The sequence below is a fragment of the Hirundo rustica genome, chromosome 5 (assembly GCF_015227805.2).
Source record: "Hirundo rustica isolate bHirRus1 chromosome 5, bHirRus1.pri.v3, whole genome shotgun sequence".
Lineage (NCBI taxonomy): Eukaryota > Metazoa > Chordata > Aves > Passeriformes > Hirundinidae > Hirundo > Hirundo rustica.
Window position 1 is genome coordinate 57,373,379 of NC_053454.1, and position 19,967 is coordinate 57,393,345.

Genomic DNA, 19,967 nt, shown 5'->3' on the forward strand with positions numbered 1-19,967 from the left:
TCTTTTACTTCAGCAGTGTACTTACTGAAGGATTTTGTTTCTTCTGAAAATGATTTGACCTGATAGGTTATTCAGCAAATTCAAAAGTACAACGAAGGAAACAAGTTTATTTTTTCACCAAGCACCCAGATCTTTGCATCTGCAATTGAAAGAAGAACAACATGGTATTTTGCCTTTGTAAAGTCTGAAGAATTGCAGCGAATCACAGTAAAAAGAATAGCATTCACATAGCAAATGGGTATTGAATTAATTTATTCAGCCTCATTATGGTTTGAGTTTGGGTGAAGAGTCTCCAAAGAGGGAAACACCAGGGAAAGAAATGGGGAAGCCAAAATGTGTAAGGGAAGTTAAGCAGAGCACGTACAGCATCCAGAGACTGCAAGGGTGCTGTTCTCTCATCTCCATGTCTGTGGATATATGTATTTGAATCAATGTCAGCTTTATGTGCTGCATTTGCTTTTTAACGCTTGGTGGTTGAAGAAATTGGATCTACTGTTGTGGGCATGGGGAATGCCAGCTTGGCTCTTCTGGTCACTGGCTTGTGACCGTGACCTTCTGGAGGTCAGAGCACTGGAGAGCTTGCTCGGTTTCATTCTCAGAGGTACCAGTCATAAGAGTCACTGCTTTGAAAGAGCAATGCCGATGTTCCCTGCCTTTATCTGGTTTGTTGTTTGTGCTGAATTGTGGTGAGTTTGGTTTTGTTCTCCTTTTACTAATCCTTTAACTATCCTCTGGTGGATTCAGAGCTCTTGAAGTTCGGTTGACTTTTTTTTTCCCGTGTGTGTGTGTGTGTGTTTAGGTTTGGTTTTTTTGAACCACAGTTGAGTTTTCACAACCAAGACTGGTTGATCAGAGATTGAATTGTAAATATTAGTGGGTTTGAGTGATGCTTGGTACCTGATTGGGCATCCTGCTTTCATTCCTCCATATGATGTAGTCAAGCAGTGCCACACAGGAAAAACAATACACTTTCTGCATTAAAAAAACCCATTCTTGTGCTTGAGGCCAAATGAATCATGGCAAATGCTAATGGATACATAATTTCTGCCTTCCCTTCTAGGGGGCTTGAGACCCAAGTAAAACATCCTGTGAAAAAAAGAGACAAATGATTCTCTAGAGTGTCTCAGTTCATGCTCCTGGTCTGGAGCATGCTTGAGTTCTTGTGGCAGAAAGGGAGGTTTCAAGGTCTGTGTGGTTTGTATTTTCTGGCATCAGATGGTTTTGTGGTTCTTCATGGTATGAATCCTTTCGAGGAGCACGGGGAGTTGCTGTCAGTCCTCAAATTTCCTCGTACAAATCTGTCAAAACATACAGGAATAAAGCACCAAGCATGGCACGAAGTAACCCATAGATTTTGGGTTGGTCCATCACTGGATTGGCTGGACTTAGAGCAAAGCAATCACGGTGCTGCTAGATGAGATTGCCTACTATAAAATTCCTGGATGGTTCACATGGGGAGAGCTGTGCCTCTTCAGAGCCTCTTTATTTCTCCCTAAAAACTCACCAGGATATAACTATCATGTTGCCCCTATCAAAGATTCTGTTTTGGCTGATTTGAGTATATTTTCTCCTGGTCTTTAGCCTTCTTGCACCACACTGCTCCTTAAAAAAGCTCACATTACCAGCTGAAATTTGCATCTCCTATAGGAATTCTGTTTGCGACTGTGGGTGGGCTTTACTCTGTCTAGGTAGTGGTGTTGCTTTTCTGGAGTTAGGAGAGTTTAGACCCCCTTAAAACTGAACTGCTTACAACAGATTTGAGTATTTTTCTGTCTTGCTAGAGAGCCTTTTTTTTTTTTTTTTTTTTTTTTTTGTGCTGCTCTGTGGCTTGATCAGGGCAAGCAGCACGTTGTATATCTGCCTGCACTTGTTTGGAATTGATGCTGTGCCCTGGGTGTTGTGCTCAGATTTACAGCTGAGGTAAAAAGAACAACCACTTGTTACCATCTTTTTTTCCCCACTCCTCAATGTGCCAAACTGTTCCCTGGTCCTTTGGAAGTGTATTGGGCTGCTTGGAACCTGGGAAAAAAAATGGTGAGCAGAGTCCTAAATCAATTGTCTCAGGTCTCATTTCCTTCAGGGTTCTGCGTTTCTGACTTTTCTTGGCAAGGGTTTTTTCACTGCTTTGCAGTGGGCAAGAGCTACTGAGGATATAAAATGTTTTGTCACTGGAGAAGAAGCAGGGCTGGGAAAATCAGGAGTCCCAGCTGTTGTGTAAATAGCTTTAAGGGCATAACTTTTTTGAAGAGGTCTGTTTGTGGTTAATTGTTCAAAGCATTCTCTTAGTCAGGAAACCTGTTTTCTGTAGCCCAAACAGATTAAAACCCATTTGGATCATCTCACAATTTTTTTTTTTTTTTTTTTTTTTTTTTTTTTTTGCCTGGATATCTTGTTTATGTGGCATGGCCTTGCTAAAACTATGCATTCTTCAAAGCTTCCTCCTGCTCATACTTTTAGATTCTTATGAAGGTGTATTGTATGATTCACACAGTGAATTTTATTGTGTATTTTTCTCCTTTTCCTTATTTCTCCTTGTAGATGGAAAGCTACTAGAGCTGGGGTGAAATCCATGTTACCTTGTCATTACTAAGGACAAAGTCCCACTTCTCTTTCATTTCTTTCCACTCTGTATCTTTGCATCTGTGTCTTGTGACTTTTTGGCAAGACCCGTTTCTAGCCTGGTAGGGCAATGCTGGCAGCGGTGCCTCACAGGCGCCGCCCTCTTCACCACTGCTAACTGAGGGAAAATGCATTTTTCATCTGGAGCTAGAAAATGATCCACACTATAGTCCCTTGCCCAAAATCCTGGCTGTTTCTCTTCAAGAGGTGCCGAAGTTATATCATGCATCTGACTGGCTGGTGCCACAGTGTGGAGACTTTATTTATAGATGTGTATAAATAAAATCAATCTTCCTCTGCAAACTGTCAAATTGCATTTTCCAGAAGCTGAGGAATCTGCAGCCCATTAAATCTGGAGGTAATGAATGAGCCCAACTCTCTAGAAAGAGCACCTTTTGTTCAGAAAGACTGGTTTGTTTTAATCTGGCTGCTGACCTGAGTTGTCTACAGATTTTTCATAAAAAAAAAAAAAAAAAAAAAACATTGTTTTTGATGTGTTTAAAAAGTTGCTGCGCTGTGGTATTTAGTGTAATTATGTTAATTCACGTTTTGAATTAAAGAGATCCTGAATAGTTGAAGGTGTATATGATATGGGCAGAGATGAACCGAGATGGGCAGGCAGGGAATGAGGAAGGGGAATTACTTAAAGAAGGTGTTCATCTTCTGGCCTTGTTTGTGCAAGGGAGAGGGTAGATCACTGGCAGCAGGTGCCCTGAGCAGTTGGTAAGGCTGGCTGCTGCTCACCTTTTTGGGATGTGGGTTTGAATTACAGTGCTCTGTTTGATCATTATCAGGAAAAAAGAACCACATTTTGAACTGCAGTACCTCGAGGTTGACTCCCACGCCTTATACATTAAGATAAAAACCAGTTGCTTTGTGGCCAGCCTATGAGACATGGAGGATGCATTACCCATTTCCTAATTCAGCTGCATTAATCTGTTTTCTGGCACCTCTCATGCCCAAAACCTGCAGGCTCTGTCAGGGCACAACCATACTGAGCTTGCTGGTGTGAAAAGATTGGTTTCAGGACCCTCCAAAGGTCTTTGATTAGAGTTTTAAACTCCTGCCTCTCCATTCCTGGAGAGTTTTATTGTCAATCTCAGGTCCTCCCTGGAATGAGCTGAAGACTGGATGGGCTTCTGGCACGTGCCTGATTGTCCATCAGCAAGAGAAGCCGTGCTAATGGTGCTAATTGCCAAGAACCCGGGAGATTCCCCGGGCTGGGGAGATGGACAGGGTGAGGAGAGGCTGCTGTCTGCTCTTGCCCCTGCCTGCTGTCCCAGATTGCCTGCTGCAGTCAAAGGGGGTGAGACTTTTCCCTGCACTTAGCAGCAGTCTCTGCCTGTGCCTCGAAGGTTTCCCTGGGTTCCTTCACCTTGCTGGGAGATCTTTCAAAGACCTCTGAAAGAGGTGGAGGTTCTCTTTCCTTGAGGGTAGCTTTCTTTGGTGGCTGTCCTCTTTATAGCCAGGAGGGAAAGGGTAAACAAGGATACCATCAGAATTCAAGTTGAATGCATCCTTGGGATGGTGTAAGATGTCAGATGTCACCTGGCTTGACTGACAGTATTAACTGTGTTCTTGGGTAAGTGCTTTTGCCTTTTTTGTTTACAGGAAAGGAGTCTTCAGAAAGTCCCTTGTCAGAAAGGTTGTGATGATATGAGGGACTTGGCAGTCTTACACTGGAAGCAAGATAATTGATTCGAGTTTGCTATGACACTGAAACTTGTTACAACAAGCACTCCGCCCTCTTCAAGAGCAGAGCAAGATCAGCCCAGGTACGTGCACTTCTGCTGTGGTGGAAGTTCTCTGGCTTTCGGTGTTTGCACAGCAAATTCAACATCAACGTACCTACAGACAGCAGATCTCAGAGGAGTCAGAGCTAAGTAGCCTGGCTCTTTGAGGGTTCTAGAAAGAGCTGCAGAGCCAAGGGATTTCTTCTGAGTTTTTGGCCTGTCATGAACTGGCAGATGAGATGGGAGGAGGCAGTCCCTGGTCATTTGGCAGTGCCAAGAGCAAGCTTTGAACCATGCAAACTTCTGTCAGGTTAGGAAGCATTCCCACTAGACATTTCAGAGTCTTGGCCTCTTGGCTGCCAGTGACAGTTTTGGGGGATCTTTTTATTTATATCTGGTGTCACTACTATTGAATTGTCTGAGTTCCTCTCTTAGATTAGCCCAAGAAACTAAAAAAGTTCAATGGGAAACGGATTTTCCGAACAGTTCAAGACCATGCCCCATCCAGTTTCTTCTGGCTCTCTAAATGTGGAGGATTCTTGAAGTCTACCACCAAGTAAGAGCCTGGATCTTGACAAGCTATTGATTAGGTGACAGAAAACACTAATGGCAACACTCACGTGACTTGGGCTGAATGGCAAACACAAAAGTTGAGTGCAGTTCTTAATTTCAGTAGACCAGCCACAGGATAGTAACAGTGGGAGGATGGGGAAGAAGACTGGCCTGGCTGAATAGGGAGCTTTTGGTGAACTCAGGGAAGAAAAAGGATTTCTGACATTTGGAAGAAGGGGCAGGCAGCTCAGGAGAAAAGTACAAAGATGTCATTAGGTCATGTAGAGAGAAAATTAGAAAGGCGAAAGCTCAGCTGCAACTCAATCTGGCCTTCCCTGTGAAAGATAATAAAAAAAGTCTTAATAAATTCATTAATAACAAAAGGAGGGGCTTTTCCAGCCTTAATGATTATAGGATTCTGTGAAATGCATTTATCCTTGAAACACGATAGCTTAATTTTTGTGAAGTGCCCAAATTCACTCTTAAGTTATATTTTCCTGGTTGGAGTTGCTGGAGGACTGAATTTCCTGGTTCTGACTTAGAGAAATCTGTCACTTTGAGTAGGAATGAAGCTTGACTGATGCAATCTTATCACAGTATCACCATATAAATGGATCTTATTTTTTTTTAATTGAAATGTCAACTTAAAACTTGTGGTGCATATTTTTAAATCCCAGGGACATTACATTTAGATCTTTCCATTAAGTTCTGGGTATGCAGTCCCATTAAAAATAGGGAGTATAAAGTATAAAAACATTAACTCCTAGTGCTTGCTTACCAAATATTCACATTGCTCTGGTAACACCTGTGAATAGAGCTATTCTGGTAGATTTAAAAAGTGTCACTGGCATGAGTGACAGCCACCAATGTATTCATATTATTTCAGAACCCTGCTGATGGAAGGAGCTTTCCTGCCACTCTTTATCTTTACTTACATTCCCTTCCCATTTGAAATGTTTTTCTCAGTTTCAGAAAAGAAAGATCCAGGGATTTTTGTTGCTAAAACTCTGCTGGAATGCAATTGCACACTATGTACTGGAAGTCTGGATACCAGGGAAGTGTTAATCCCTGCAACTGAGGAACGCCAGATGTAGATCGTTTGTCTTAATTTATTTTGCGGGTTCCAGGGCCTAGACCAGGCTCATGTGGTAATTTGTGGCAACTTGAGGCAGTGAGAGCAAGCTGGGAGAAGCATGTTCCTATTCATGGATAAAGTCTTGCATCTGTGGCTCCAAAGTCCTACTCACCCATGCGTGAGCACCTTCGTTAGGGCTTTGACCCTCCCAAATGGCTTCCTGGTAAATCTCTTAAAAAACAAACTCTTTGGCCTGGCGAGTGAATGAACATTCCAGGCTTAAAAAGCAGGGAAAGAATCGAGAAAGTATTTGATGCTTTGTTGACCAGCCAGGAAGCAAGGACTATTTTTGGGTTTGGTCACTTTAGGCTGTGTTGCAGACATCGGCACGAAGGTCTGGGGGCTCAGCGAGAGAACATTTTTCTATTCTTTATTTAAACAGGCACGTTCCCAGAAGAGTAACAATCCAAAGTTTACACTTCCAGTGAAATGCTGGAAACAGAAAGGTATGTGATAGAAAGTAGAGGTCTGAAAAGTGAAGTAGAGCAGAACTAAACGCAAACACGAGAGGAACTTCTACTACACAAACCTGAAGTCTTTTCATTAACTATAGCCTAAACTGGAAAAAAACCAGGGGGTGGGGGCTTGACTTTTTTTTTAGAGTTGTGCCATATGTTGATTTTTATAATGATTAGGATGGAGGGAAATGAAACAATTACAAAGAAACCCAAAACAAAGCACAATCAAGCATGGAAAGCCCTTCCCCATTTTAAACAGGGAAACAGGCTGCCACAGGCTGCAAAAGTAAGTGCCATACTATCACTTGATGCTCTGCCCTTCTCCTGTACAGTTGTTGGGGTTTTTGGGGGGCATGCTGCCTGGCATCCACGTGGAAGGCTTTCTAGGATATGTTCCCTTGCTCTGCACGGAGCCCAGCAGCCAGGGAAATTCGCAGTCTTTGGTTCAAATGGAACCTGGGAATTCAGGCAGGGTGTGGCCCCATCCCTTTTCCAAGGGCTCTGCTGGACACCGAGGCATTGGCTGCCTGTGTTCAAGGTCAGCTGTCAGTTCAGGGATTTTTTAATTGCACCTCTGAGTTTTCAGAACTTTGGTGCCTTTTTCCTCTGCAGACTCCTTGAGTGCTCTGTGCTGCTGAGCTCCATTTGCTGCAGCTCCACAGGCACGGTGGCGGCTGGCAGACTCCGGGCAGGAGTGATTGCCCTGGTGTTTTATTAGCTCCCAGAAAATATATAGCAGGGAAAGGAGGCCATGCAGGCTCCAGCACGGTCTGCCTGAGCTCTGACCCCCAGGGCAAGAGGCTACACTGCTTTTACAGCCAGCACTTAACCTTGCTGCTGAGACCTGTCAACAAGGAGGCCAATTAGCGGCAGAGAAGATGGTGGATGATATAATGCAGATGTCTGTCTGTTAGGAGCATAACTGATGTATTTTTAACACAACAAGGATCTTAAAATACGGCTCTGCATAGTGATGCTATCCCCTCCACTGTAGAGAAACCCTCCCAAAGAGTGAAATGTTACAGAAAATTGTTGGTTTGGTGGTCTGGTTTGGCTTTTTGTCCTTCTCCCCTCCCCTCCCAATTCTCTCTTAAAGCCTTGTTCTGCTGGGCTCATGATGACCATGGCATATGTAGGATTCTAAGAAATAACTACCTAAAAAAAAGCCGATTTTATTTTTTAAAATATATATTAAAAATGTACATAGATTCGGAATGCAAACAGGACACTTTTTGTTTTGGTGAAAGGGGAGTACACATCTGGAGCTGTTTCCTGTAATCCCATGAGGATATTGCAATATCATTGGAAGAAAACACAGACTAGGGAAAGTTGAGTTAATTGATGAAAATCACACAGGTCCCCAACACTGTTACAGCCTCTGTATTACAGCTGGATGTGAGCTCCTCTCACATCCAGCAGGTCCCACTAACACCCCTGTCTGGGTGCACACGGGGGTTTGCTGGCAGACTAAACTGCAGGGGATGACTGCAGGCAGTTTATGCTCTCCTTGAGACTGGGCCTGATCTTCTAAACAAAAGCTTATTACAAATGACTCAAGGGCTGGAGCTTCTACAAGACTTGCACTTAACTGCAAGTAGTTAAACATAACTACTTAGGCAGTCAGGATAATTCAGTAAGATAATTCAGGTCCCTCCCAGTTTATTTTAAGTAATTCTGCAGTCTGGTTTTGGCGATTTAGAACTTATTTAAACAATTAAGCCACTTCTTCATGGAATCACAGAATGGTTTGCACTGGAAGGGACCTTAAAGTCATCCAGTTCCAACCTTCCTGCCGTGAACAGGGACACCCTCCACTGGACCAGATTGCTGAGAGTCCCCTCCAGGCTGGCCTGGAACATTCACTGGGATGGGGCAGCCACAGCTGCTCTGGGCATGGTTTGCATGATTGCCTCTGAATTGCTGGGATAACTATTTATGTCTAGTGCACAGAACTCCACAGAGAGTGTCACTGTCTATTTTCTGTTACAAATACAGCGTGGGTGGCGAGAGAGAGAGAGAGAGAGAGACACCACGTCTCCTTGAGAGACACCATGACTTACCAACTCTGTGTGAAAGCTTTCCTTCCAGCTAAGGAGCCAGCAGCAGAAGAGGAGCAGTGAATTCCAACACATGTACAAGTTACTGATAGAGGCCCTGAAAATTAGTATCCACACCTCAGTAGAAATACCTGTAGGGAGGTTTTTTCAGTTGAGTAGACATTAACACTGCCCACATGTATTTAATGTTAAGAATTATCCTCAGATATATTAATGTTACCTAATGAACACCCAGATTATTTTCCTTGCTTAGTGTGTAAGTAGTCTAACTTCCTTTTAGGATGTTGAGTATCTTTTCTTGTTCAGTGGAGTCAATAGTACATTGGCTTCTTGGATATTTGTCTGCTCTTAGGGTTTTCTTCTTTACTATCCTCTCTGCATTTTAATTATTCCAATAATCTTTGGTTAAAAAAAAAAAAAAAAAAAAAGGTTTTTCAAAAATGCTGATAAAATGAGTACACAATATTTTTACAAAAAAATTATTTTCATGACAATGTTTTAGTGCACTGTGTTCTTTCCTTCACTGCTTAGCTCATCTTTAAGGAAATTTTCCTGATTTCATTCCGGCTATTTCCAAGCAAGAGCAACCTACTGCTTAAGGATCTGTTGTGACAGGTAGAAGATTTATAAAAGAAAGGCCTCATAAAATCAGACCTGCTCCATTAAATTAATAGCTGGCCTGGCAGCTCTTCTAAGTGTAGTTAAGCAATTTGCAAGGTCCCATGCAAAAACAATTCTGGTGTGAAAGGTTCCTTAACACAACCACCTGTTCCTGGGTTGAAAAACAAGTGCATCTGTGTAAACAATGAAATCTGTTCCAGGAGAACCCATAGAGGAAAAATGTAAACAACCTGAACCTTAGCCCGTACACACAAATCACCTTCTGACCAAAAAATAAAGTAGTAAGAAAACCGCCAGCCAGTGGGTACTGCACACGAGGTCTGTGAAAACTGTATAAAATAAGTGACGGGAATAAAGAATTGGCTTTTCCCGCATGAAGAGGATGGAGCCTCGGCTGATTTATCACTAACTGATGCCCCGAGGCGATGGCGGAAAAGGACCCGGGCCCGGCCGAGCCGGGACTGAGAGACGGAACCCAGAGCCGCGATCCCAGAGCCCGCAGCGAAGGGAAACTCCAGCGGCGAATGCACAGAGGAGCCAAAGGCTCCGGCTCCGGCTCCAGCCGCGGGACGGCACCAAAGGCACGAAGACGAGAAGCGGCCGGCGGAGCGGGACCGAGCGGGGAGCGCACAGAGACAAACAGAGAAACGAACGCAGGAACAGACACAGCAACAAACAAACGCAGCTCCCGGGAAGAGCCGCCGGGGAGAGGGAGCATGGACCGAAACGGCATCGCGGCCACTGAGACGTGGGGAGTCCGCGGAAGAGCCGCGCCGCCAACGATGGAGATGCGCGCCGCGGAGAGTGAGGATACGCACCGCGCCGGGGAGGAGCCGCGCCGCGGAGCGCATAGGCGCCAAAGTCCGCAGGCGGGCCGCCGGGGTTAGGTCCAGAGTGAGAGTTTAAACACGGGGTAAGATCCGGGCCATCTCCGCTGGCCAATTCCCGCAGACGCAAACGCCGCCCTGGAGCCGCTCCCGGCCCGAGCCGAGCGCGGACCCGAACAAAGAGCCGGCAGGCGGAACCTTTGCGCGTGCACCGCTGCACAATGGTTCCGGGGGGACACAGGACACGGGGACACCACAGGGACACGGGACACCACAGGGATCGCGGGCCGCTCCCGGGAAACCGCGGCGGCTCCGCCCGGTGAGTTTCATCCTCCAGAAAAGCCCCGGGCGCCGCTCGGTTCGCAGCTCCACAGGGAACCCTGCAGCGGGAGCTGTGCGGACGGCAGGGAGCGGAGCGCGCTTCCTGCTGGCGGCTCCTCTCCGGAGCTGAAGGCTTCGGTGCCGCTCCCTCCCGGGCTCCGGGCCGGCGGAGGGGAGCCGCAAGCGCTTTGTGCCTTTTTAACCTTGTCTGTACTTGTTTAAGGGGTTTTCCCCCTTTCGCTATATGCGCCCTTTAGAGGGTTTTTGTGCTGCTTTTCCCCCGTTTTTCTCCCGCGGTGTTTTTGGGGCGGACGGGGATGCGGCAGCCCCGGGCCCGCCCGGCCCCACCGCCCCGCTGCCCGGGCGGTGCCGGGTGCAGGATCTCATCCCTGCGGCTGTGAGCACGGCACGGCGGCGTTTGCTGTTCCCTTGGCCCGCGGCAGCTGCCAGGGACAGCGCCCGAGGTTTCCTTCTCTTCCCCTCTCTCTCTCCTTTTTCCCTGCGGGCAGCAGAGCCCCGGCTCCAGCGCGGAGTGGGCTCTGACCACCTCTGTTTAAATGAAGCCTTACCCGTTGTGTTTGAATGCCTTGAAAACGTGTTTCTTTAACTTAATTTAACAGTGTTTTTTAAAAGTTAATTTTGTTTTCTGACTGAATGCTAACTTTTTACAGCAGTACGGTTGCTGGAGAGATAGAAGGTCGTAAATGTAGTGCCTGATCACCTGTCAAAGATTTCAACATAGCCTGATTTCTTTAACAAGGATGTTAACAAATTTGCCAGATGAAATGACACAAAATCCAGTTGCAAGAAGCTACTCAGCTGTTCAGCAGTCTGCCAAATTACACGACATTATGTTTCTTTTTTCAGTAATCCCGCACTCTAAAAGGTCTCCCTAAATTGGCAGTTTCCATGAAATTTGCAGTTTCCGTGGGTTTTCCTCATAACTAAATTACTTTGAAGTTTAATATGTTTGTTGCGACTTTTAGCCCTCCAGTAGACCATTGTGCTGTTATTTCTCTTATGGATTGTTCGCTTTTTCATTTTATTTTTATGTCAAAAACAGTAGAATAAGCTACATCTTGTATCTATAACTTTTAAAACTACTAATTTGCAGTTATGTTTAGTTAAGGCCCAATAATATGCTCTCTTACCTTCAGTTAAGTTAAGCAAGGCCAAGTTCTGTTAAGTTCATCTTGTAAATTTCATGTCTGCTAAGTTTCAGTATTATTAAGTTTAGACAATGTTTTATTCCAGTTTTATATAATCATCACCATTGTATTCAGTATTAGTAATCATTAACTTTGAGTTTTCTTAAGTGTACCTTCTATTTTACTGAGGTCATAATTGAGCTACATTTTATTAATATAAAGTCCTTTTAGGGCAGAGGTCTATTGAGCTCACTTTGTTAAGCTTTATCGCTGTCAAAAGTAGTTTATGCCAGGTTTGAGTGTTATGCACTCTGAGTTATTATAACTTTACTAGTGAGCTGTTCAGTGTTTTCTTTTGTTTTATTTTACTGTTAGAGATACACGAATGTCTGGAATATATTATCTCAACTTTTTCAGAGAGTTACGACTGATATATTTTTAGGAGAAAAAGTTACAGACTACCTCATCCCTGATAAAATCACAGCTGTGTTATGAGCATGATTAAAAGAATGGGTTAGCTAATTGGGGAAGATCTTGAGGAAAAAGGAACTGGAAGTATTGAAGAAATGGTTTGGGAAGACAAGAAGACTGAGCAAATGGGAGAGACACTCAGTGCTGTGAGGAATCTGCTGCGAGTTTGCAGTCACAGCCCAGCTAGGCGAAAGCCTACGGTCAGAGGCAGCAAGGGAACGCTTGCAGTCGTATTCTAGTGGAAATAACCAGAGTCTGCCAAAAGAGCCCTGTGGTGGGAGGTTGCTGCAGTCAAAGATCAGTGAGTAGTTCAGATCAGGATGGCTGAATTATAAAGAAGAATAAACCGGGACCTTTTCACGTTACTAGACAAGAGTCTGTGGCTTGACCCATCTCCATCTCAAACGTGAGGTCTGCTGTGACAATATTAATTACATAGTGTGAATTTGCTGATAGGATAATAGGCATTATTCATAAGCTGGTATTATTGTCTTACAGCTTTTCATGTACTTTACCATCTCGTTGTGTGTAATTGTCTACAAGGCACGTGTCATTCCAGGACCCTTTTTTGTTCTCCAGCTGCTCATGCATCTCCTAGATGCATCTGCAATCTCTGCACTGGCTCGGTGGTTGGACCCAGCGCTGCCTCATCATTTTTAAGTATTTTTCAGAGTTCCAAGAAACAATATGTGAGCTTTGTCGAAAGCCTGCTCTGAACTGATGGTATTGTGACCTTTACTCTCAGTAAGCAGATGCAGTCCCAGTCCTTGGTACAGAAGTTTGCTGTGTTCAGAACATCCCTATCCTGAGGGAATTTCGGAGGAGACCAGCTATTAGATTAGTCTTTCACCCCAAGATCCTTAAGAGCCATGTTTTAAAATATGTCTAGGGAATTCTCTCATAGTTAGAGCTTAGGTGGTGACCAGGCCTTAGCTCTACCTGGATGAGAAATGTGCCAACAGACCCAGGTGTTTTCTGCACCAAAACAATCCTCTAATCACTTTGACTTGGCAATTTGAACCAATTGATGTGACAGCTGGACCTGTTTTTGAAGTGAGCTTGGGAATCATTTTCTAGAGATGATTATCCAGTTCTTCACTGATATGAGGTTTGTCAACTGTTTGCAGACTCTGGGATGATGGTACAGAATGTCAGAGATTGCTAATAACCTAATTTCACATGTATTATTCATTATGTCTGTTATTTGAATTATTCCTGATTGCTGTAAGTTTCTGGTTTCACTACATATATTGTACTGTTTTGATGTTCCCTTCATACTCATAATTAAAATACATCCATCTCATAAAAACATAACAAAACCAAAAAGGGGGAATTTAACATCTTAAGAATGTTCACATAATGCAATATGTACATTAAAGATTAAGACAACAAATAATTTTGAATAATGCAATATTTACATTAAAATTTGGAAAAAAGAGTTGTACAACAGCAAAGCCTAACAAAGTTGTACAGGAAAGCCTAGTTGTACAACAACTGAGCGTACAACAGCAAAGCCTTATTGATTCATTAACTTAAAGAGAAGATAAGCATGTGTTTTTATCACCAACAGGTTAAAAGTAGTCATCTAATCTTTTGATCAGGCATCAGTTGCCTCTGAGAAATGAGGCCCAGTGAGAGGAGAAATGAGTTCACCACCACCCAGCCTCTGTAATCAGAACAGAGCAAAGGTGGGAGTGCCAGAGCACGGCTGTGTCTGCAGACTTACAGAGGAAACTTGTCAACAAAAGCCTTTTGTCATCATCGTGGTAGAGTGTTCCTACCAACCTTCTTCAGCTATTCCCCGTTCCAGGCTCCCAAAAAGACATTCAGTGATGTCAAAGATCAACATTTCCAGCTAATGGGCTTTCTCCTGCGCCTCAACTATTTGGACTTTAAAGCAATGGTCATTTATCTCAATTTCCCCTAGAGACACTGGACTTTAATTCCGTTTTTCTCATGCTGTGAGACCCTGTGTCAGTGACATGATTTGATTTAATAAGTTTTGTTGATTGTAATTGGGCTTTTTTTGTATCTTGTCCCATATTTAATAGATAACCGGTAATGGCCTTAATAAGATGCAGATTGGTTTAACATCAGAACATACGAGTTTTTTTAAATTAATAAAAAATGAGAGGATGTTGTGACAGGTAGAGGAATTAGAAAAGAAAGGTCTCATAAAATCAGGCCTGCTCCATTAAATTAATAGCTGGCCTGGCATCTCTTCCAAATGTAGTTAAGCAATTTGCAAGATCCCATGCAAGAATAATCGTGGTGTGAAAGGTTCCTTAACACAACCACCTGTTCTTGGGTTGAAAAACAAGTGCGTCTGTGGCAATGAGATCTGATAAAGGAAAAATGTAAACAACCTGAACCTTAACCCTTACACAAAAATCATCTTCTGACCAAAAATGAAGTAGTAAGAAAACTGCCAGCCAATGGGGTGCTGCACATGAGGTGTGTGAAAACTGTATAAAATAAGTGATGGGACTAAAGAATTGGCTTTTCCCGCATGAAGAGAATGGAGTCTTGGCTAACTTATTACAATAAGGATCTGATTTTTTTGAAATGCATGACTGAGCAGAGTGCACAGAAGAGGAATTATCCCCCTTGCAGAACTGACCTGGGAGGTTGCTTCAAGCACAGAGTCCTCAGAGTGAAGTCCTGGAGCTGTCCTAGGACTATTTGCTGTATTTCTTCTGCTGTATTTCATCAGGAGTGAGAGCCACAGCTTTCCTCTTCAACTTCAAAATTGAAGATTAATATCATTGATAAGAAGAAAGGGAAGATGTTATCATCTTGTCCTGTAGGAGAATCCTTTCCCCCTCCCTCCAAACCGATTCTAAATATATTTAAGGTGAGAAAAAAGAGAGGAAGGAAAACCAGAAGAAACCAGAATATAGCCAACCTTTTTAATTAGAGTATATTGTACTTCCAAACTGGATACACTAGAAATTGGCAATGCAACATAAGATGCAAAGAAATATACCAGTTACTGTCAAAATGACCCTGTACAGCCTTATAATGCAAAAAGCTTTATACAATACAAATTTTTATTAATGTACATAAACCTTGACAGAATGATATTTGAACATAATACAACAAGTAAAAAAAAAGAAAAAAGTGCTGAGAACTTTAACTGAATTACTGAATGGAAAAACACGCCAGCTTTCATTAAAGAATGCATAGTGAAAACCAGTATGAAATTACCTTTATGGTGGGGGGAATTTATCAGAACTGTTGGTCATTAATCACTAGGGGGAACCTCTGGAGACCGTTCCTGTCTTTAGTATTGAACTGCAAACAAATTATTTTAATATGCAAGAGCTCTGATAAATAGTGGTTTTTTTTTTTTTTCTTAAAAAAATAAAAACCTCCTAACACACTTTTCCTTACAGAGAAAACTTCTATAACTTGCCAGAAAGAATGAGTTTATCCTTTCCAAAGTGCTAAACAAATTTCCCAGGTACACTAAATGTTGCCAGGTCAGATACTGGTGCAGTGGAACATGGTCAAAACACGTGGGGGTCGCCTGCGGGCAGCTCATTCTTGGAAGTTCCAGCCCCATTTAATCTGCCATTTGGTTTAGATACAGGGGCCTGCTGTTGTAACATTCCCCCTCCTTCTTCTTCCTCCTGGGCAGCTGTACTTTAACCTGTAGCTGGTGTGAAAAACAAGCTTTTTGATTTGGGAGTGTTTGGTTTTCTGTGCTGTGGTCAGAGATGTGTGGAGTGTTTTACAGAACTGGTCGAGCTGCTGGATACAGATTGCAGATTTCATGCTGTCGAGATAGTAACTGTTTTATGCTCTGAGTACTTACCAACACAGTATTTTCTATTTTGTCTGTACTCCCAGGGAGGTGAGCAGGAGCTGTGATGGAGTAAAGCATGGTGAGCAGGGCCCTGAGTTAGGTAAGTTGCTTGCAAAGGTTTACACGCACTTTGGAGCAGATGGATTTTCTTCACTGCATAGACAGGACAGCCAAGCGCTCATTAGAACCAAAACTGTCTGCTGGAATGTGAACAAATGGTGAGACTTCTCTGTCCTGTAATTAATGATGCCAAATGATAACCTGCTAGGATTTCGGATGTTTCCCCCTTCTAACTAGCTTTCAGTATGGTGACGGGAGCGCTCAGGTGAGGAAGTCCTCCACAAACAGGAAGAATTTGGTCATGACAGTGGAGAATGTTTGGCCATCTCAGTACAAAACAAATGTAGGAATCTTGCAAATAGGTTAAAGTGATGCAAGTTTTGCATCCAGAAAGTCTTTCTACACAAGCTTCATTTAAGAACTAATGAAGATTGAGTTACATTTCTCTTGTCCATATGGCCAAGAGCCCTCGTGGACAAGAAATGCCTTCCTGAAGTGGGTCGTCGCTTTCCTGCTGTCACAAACAAGGGGTGGTGGGATCCCCCCATCCCACAACAGCCTGCAGAGGAAATTCCTTCAGGACAGCACGAGGGTGGGTAGAGATAGCATGAAAGATGTGACTCAGGGCACCTCCTGCAGTGGCTGGGCCAAGGGACAGGGAGGGGACTGTGGCAAAAGCTGGGTCAGACAGTTCTAATAGCTGCTAAAAGACAGCCAGGTCCAAATCCAAGAGACACCATGGAAAACAATAATTCAGTATGAAGGCATTCCTGCATGTCACACGATCATTTTGAAATGCTTCACATTTTATACTTCCAATTGTAAAACAGAGTGCTTTTAATCCCAGTCTTTCTTCCTACATACTAAGTTGTCTAAGGAACAGAAGAAATCAATTAACAGTCAGTTAGCTTCTCTTGCATTAAGATCACTCTTGGCATTTGGAGATTAACAAAGGTTATACAACCAATCTGCATTTTTTTCTTCCTGCAATAAAGTGCTACATATAACATGTCATTTTAATGACCACAAGTAGGAGCATTAAATAAGTACAAAGTTAAGCTTCCTAGCAGGACACACTCTGTCTGCCATCAACAGAAAGGAATAAAGTGTTATGATGATGTGGAGGGGAGCGAGAGGACTTTCAAATTTGCAAGTACAATCAAAATACTGAGGGTATAAAAGAGAACTTTATGATTCCAAAAGCATCTTTTTATAGCTTTATATTTCAAAGAAGTTACTGGTACCTTTTCAAATAAACAGTCTTGTTAACTTCAGCCCACAATTTGTTTTTTTTCCTTTTTTTTTTTTTTTTGCAAGTGAGAAACAAACTAGTGCAAGACTAAAGCACTGTGCAAAACTGCCTTTTTTTTTTTTTTAGTCTGAGTATTTATACCCAGAATTTATCCATACACCCTTTTTTAAATCCCCTTGTTGGATTTATTTTTTTTTCCCACCGTAGAATTCTAGTTATACAAGTTGTTCCTGCAAACTGAAAGGTAACCACTGCATAATACAGTATATATCTATAATATTTATATGCCCTTTTAAAACAAAAGATGTATGCTGTGGCTCAGAGGCAGGTGTTTGTCACACCTGTGTAAGAGCTGAGAAGCGGGCCTGCTGTGTGTGTGTGGACATACACACTCTTGTCGTCGTCATGCTCTCATCCTGCAGTGCTGAAAGCAACTTTTTTTCCCTCACCAGTTCTACCCCAAATCCTCAGACCTCGACAACTGAACACAAGGCATCAAACAAGTAAAGGAAGCTGCAAACAGCACTGAAATAATACACCGGTTCTCCCCCCGCCCCGCCCCAAACAGCGCTCCTTCTACAGCTCCACGGTTCAGAGGGAGGCAGGGAGCCAGTGTGTGCAAAGGGGAAAAGAAGGATGATCAGATAAGCCAATCCAAGGGATGTGCAAAAGCAATGGCACGGCACACTACAGGCAGCCTCTCCCACGCGCCCGCACGCACACAAAGCCCAAAAATAAAATGCATCAATATGTCATCTCACAAGTGCTGATTGCCAAGAAGGACACTCTTTTTTTTTCCTTTTTTTTTTTTTTTTTTCAGCTTAACAAGACAAAATAGTTTCTTAGATAAGAGTACTGGGAACATGCCTCTGAAGGTAGAAGTATGCAGTAGGTCACCTCTTGGAGATTTAATAAAGCAGCTTTCATGTCAATGCAATAAGTATACACACAGAGCCATTTGCTAAACCTTACTAATGATATAGTACAAGTGTTCGTTACCTCTCGGGGCGACGTTTTGCAGCAATGTGTAACCTGCTGGGTCGGTTGGGGGATTTTTGGTACAGAACGCAACTGCCCTCAGACAGTTTCTGCCCTTTCTGTTAGTCCAAGGTAGGCAAGGAAGGAGTGTTTAGGTGAAGAGGCACCCCCCGGTGCAGTCTGAGGTCTGGGTGGATGGAATGTGAGATCGTAGTGGTTTTTGGGGAAAAACATTGTTAAAGGAATAAGGTGGGCAAACTCTGAGTTCCAGTATTTATCAAAGCACAGGGAAGCGCCGTTGATGGCCAAGGCTTTCGCTGCCGGGTTTGGCTCCGCCCCGCTGCCGTGCGCAGCTGACATAGCTACTGTTTGCAGAGCCTGGGAGGCAGACATCACCGAGAGGGGTGACAGGAGGTTCCTGGAGCTGTTCACCGGTAGGAGCGGACCGGCTTCCTTGGAGGTCGAGTACTGGCCCTTCTTCTCCTCTTCGGAGCAGTCCCCATTCTGGTGCTTCTTCACGTGGCGGCTGAAGACAAAAGGGTGGGTAGTCTTGAACAGGCACTCGTCGCAGCTGAAGGTCTGGCGTGGAGCGTGCTTCAGTTTCTTGTGCAAGTTGAGATTGTCTTTGCGTTTGCAGCTGTAGCTGCACTGGTCACAGTGAAAAGGGCGCTCGCCGGTGTGGACACGCACGTGCTCGATCAGCTTGTTGGCCGTCTTGGACAGGTAGCCACACTGGTCACACTTGTAATGGTTGCCGAGGCGGTGCTCTCGGATGTGCATCTCCAGCTCCAGCTGGTTGGCTTTCACCGTCTGGCAGATCCGACACTTGTACTCCATCTTGTAGTGAGTCTTCAGGTGGCACTCCATGGCTGCGGGGCGGTTCGTGGAGTAGATGCAGAACGGGCACCTGGCAACACAGCAAGGAGGGGCAGGGACAAAGAAAAGAGGAGTCACTCGGCGCGCAGACTTGCCTTCCTGCTCTAGCCCTGGCACTCGGCCCCTCTCTGACCTACTAAGGAGGAGAAAAAGGCACTCGGTTCTCCCTGTGAAGCCTCTTTCCAATATTTGGTTCACCTTGACTCATCTCTGCCTAGAGGAGGTTTGCCCATTTAATGGCATTCCTAGGAAAACACTGACTCACTCAGAAGGAGCATCCCTTTAATCTCCTGGCTTACCTTGACGGGGTCTTCCCCCAAAGCAGGCCGGGGAGTGCAGGGTGGGTGACTGCTGCACGGGTACTTTGTGTAACGATTCCTAGTGTTTGCACGGAGTCACTTTGGCCATTTTTTCCATTAAGAAGTGGTTTAAAGTGAGTGTTTACGGATGAGTATGAAAGCAGCTGTTTAAGTAAAGACGGAATAAACTTGTAATACCACACGTACAGCAAAAGCTCAGGAATTCCCTTTTATGTGACCTTGAACAAAAAGCTTGCTGGGTATCCTGCTAGGAGCAGCTGAAAGGCAGGCTGCTGGGATGATTTGTAGGGGCTCCCATTTCTGGGGGATGAGCTAGCCACGCTGAAAGGGGCGTGTGCTTGGCAGCGTTTGCCTACAGCCGCCTCTGCCATGGCAGGAATTGCTCCTGTGTAGGAACAGGATGTGGGTTCTGCTTCCTCACAGCAGCAAGCGTCTGGCCTGGGTGGACATGGCAAAGGGCCTCACCCCAGTTCCTGAGCCAGGAGGGGCCAAGAAGGGTAGAGGAGGGACTCATGGAAGTTTGGAAAGAAGCCTGAGCTGCACGTTGAACAAGCCTAGCCACCCACCATACCCAAAACACACCCACTGTTGCTTGGTGCAGCTGAGAGGAACTTGGTGGGGACAGGGATCTCTGCTGTATTGAACCAAGCATGCACCTTCCACATGGAACTGCTGAGCTCAGAGAGCAGGCCTGGATAAAAACTGACAACTAAAGCAGCTGGCTGCTGTCT

The 19,967-nt window shown here is 44.2% G+C and overlaps 1 protein-coding gene and 2 long non-coding RNA genes across 10 annotated transcripts in view; 1 reads left to right on the forward strand and 2 right to left on the reverse strand.

Annotated features, from left to right (window-relative positions):
• Positions 1–602: 602 nt before the first annotated feature.
• Positions 603–19,967, forward strand: part of LOC120752616 (uncharacterized) — a 36,846-nt gene continuing 17,481 nt past the window's right edge. For 3 of the 4 annotated variants that reach the window (XR_005700772.2, XR_005700775.2, XR_005700774.2), the window contains exons 1-4: positions 603–686; positions 4,231–4,394; positions 6,422–6,485; positions 15,795–15,850. This is a non-coding gene — a long non-coding RNA (uncharacterized LOC120752616). The remainder of the gene's footprint in view (positions 687–4,230; positions 4,395–6,421; positions 6,486–15,794; positions 15,851–19,967) is intronic. The other variant, XR_005700773.2, reaches the window with a different exon arrangement.
• On the reverse strand, positions 628–10,130 carry LOC120752617 (uncharacterized). Its single transcript, XR_005700776.2, has 3 exons — positions 9,994–10,130; positions 8,558–8,685; positions 628–1,298 (listed from the first exon to the last, which is right to left on the reverse strand). It is a non-coding gene; the product is annotated as an uncharacterized LOC120752617 (long non-coding RNA).
• The window catches only part of ZNF827 (zinc finger protein 827), a 113,578-nt gene continuing 108,452 nt past the window's right edge, over positions 14,842–19,967 (reverse strand). For 2 of the 5 annotated variants that reach the window (XM_058420611.1, XM_040063951.2), the window contains one exon: positions 14,843–18,947. In XM_058420611.1, the coding sequence (XP_058276594.1) occupies positions 18,140–18,947 (808 nt within the window). In that variant the 3' untranslated portion in view covers positions 14,843–18,139. Of the gene's footprint in view, positions 19,380–19,967 lie in introns of all 5 variants that reach the window. The other 3 variants (XM_040063954.2, XR_009207833.1, XR_005700769.2) reach the window with 3 other exon arrangements.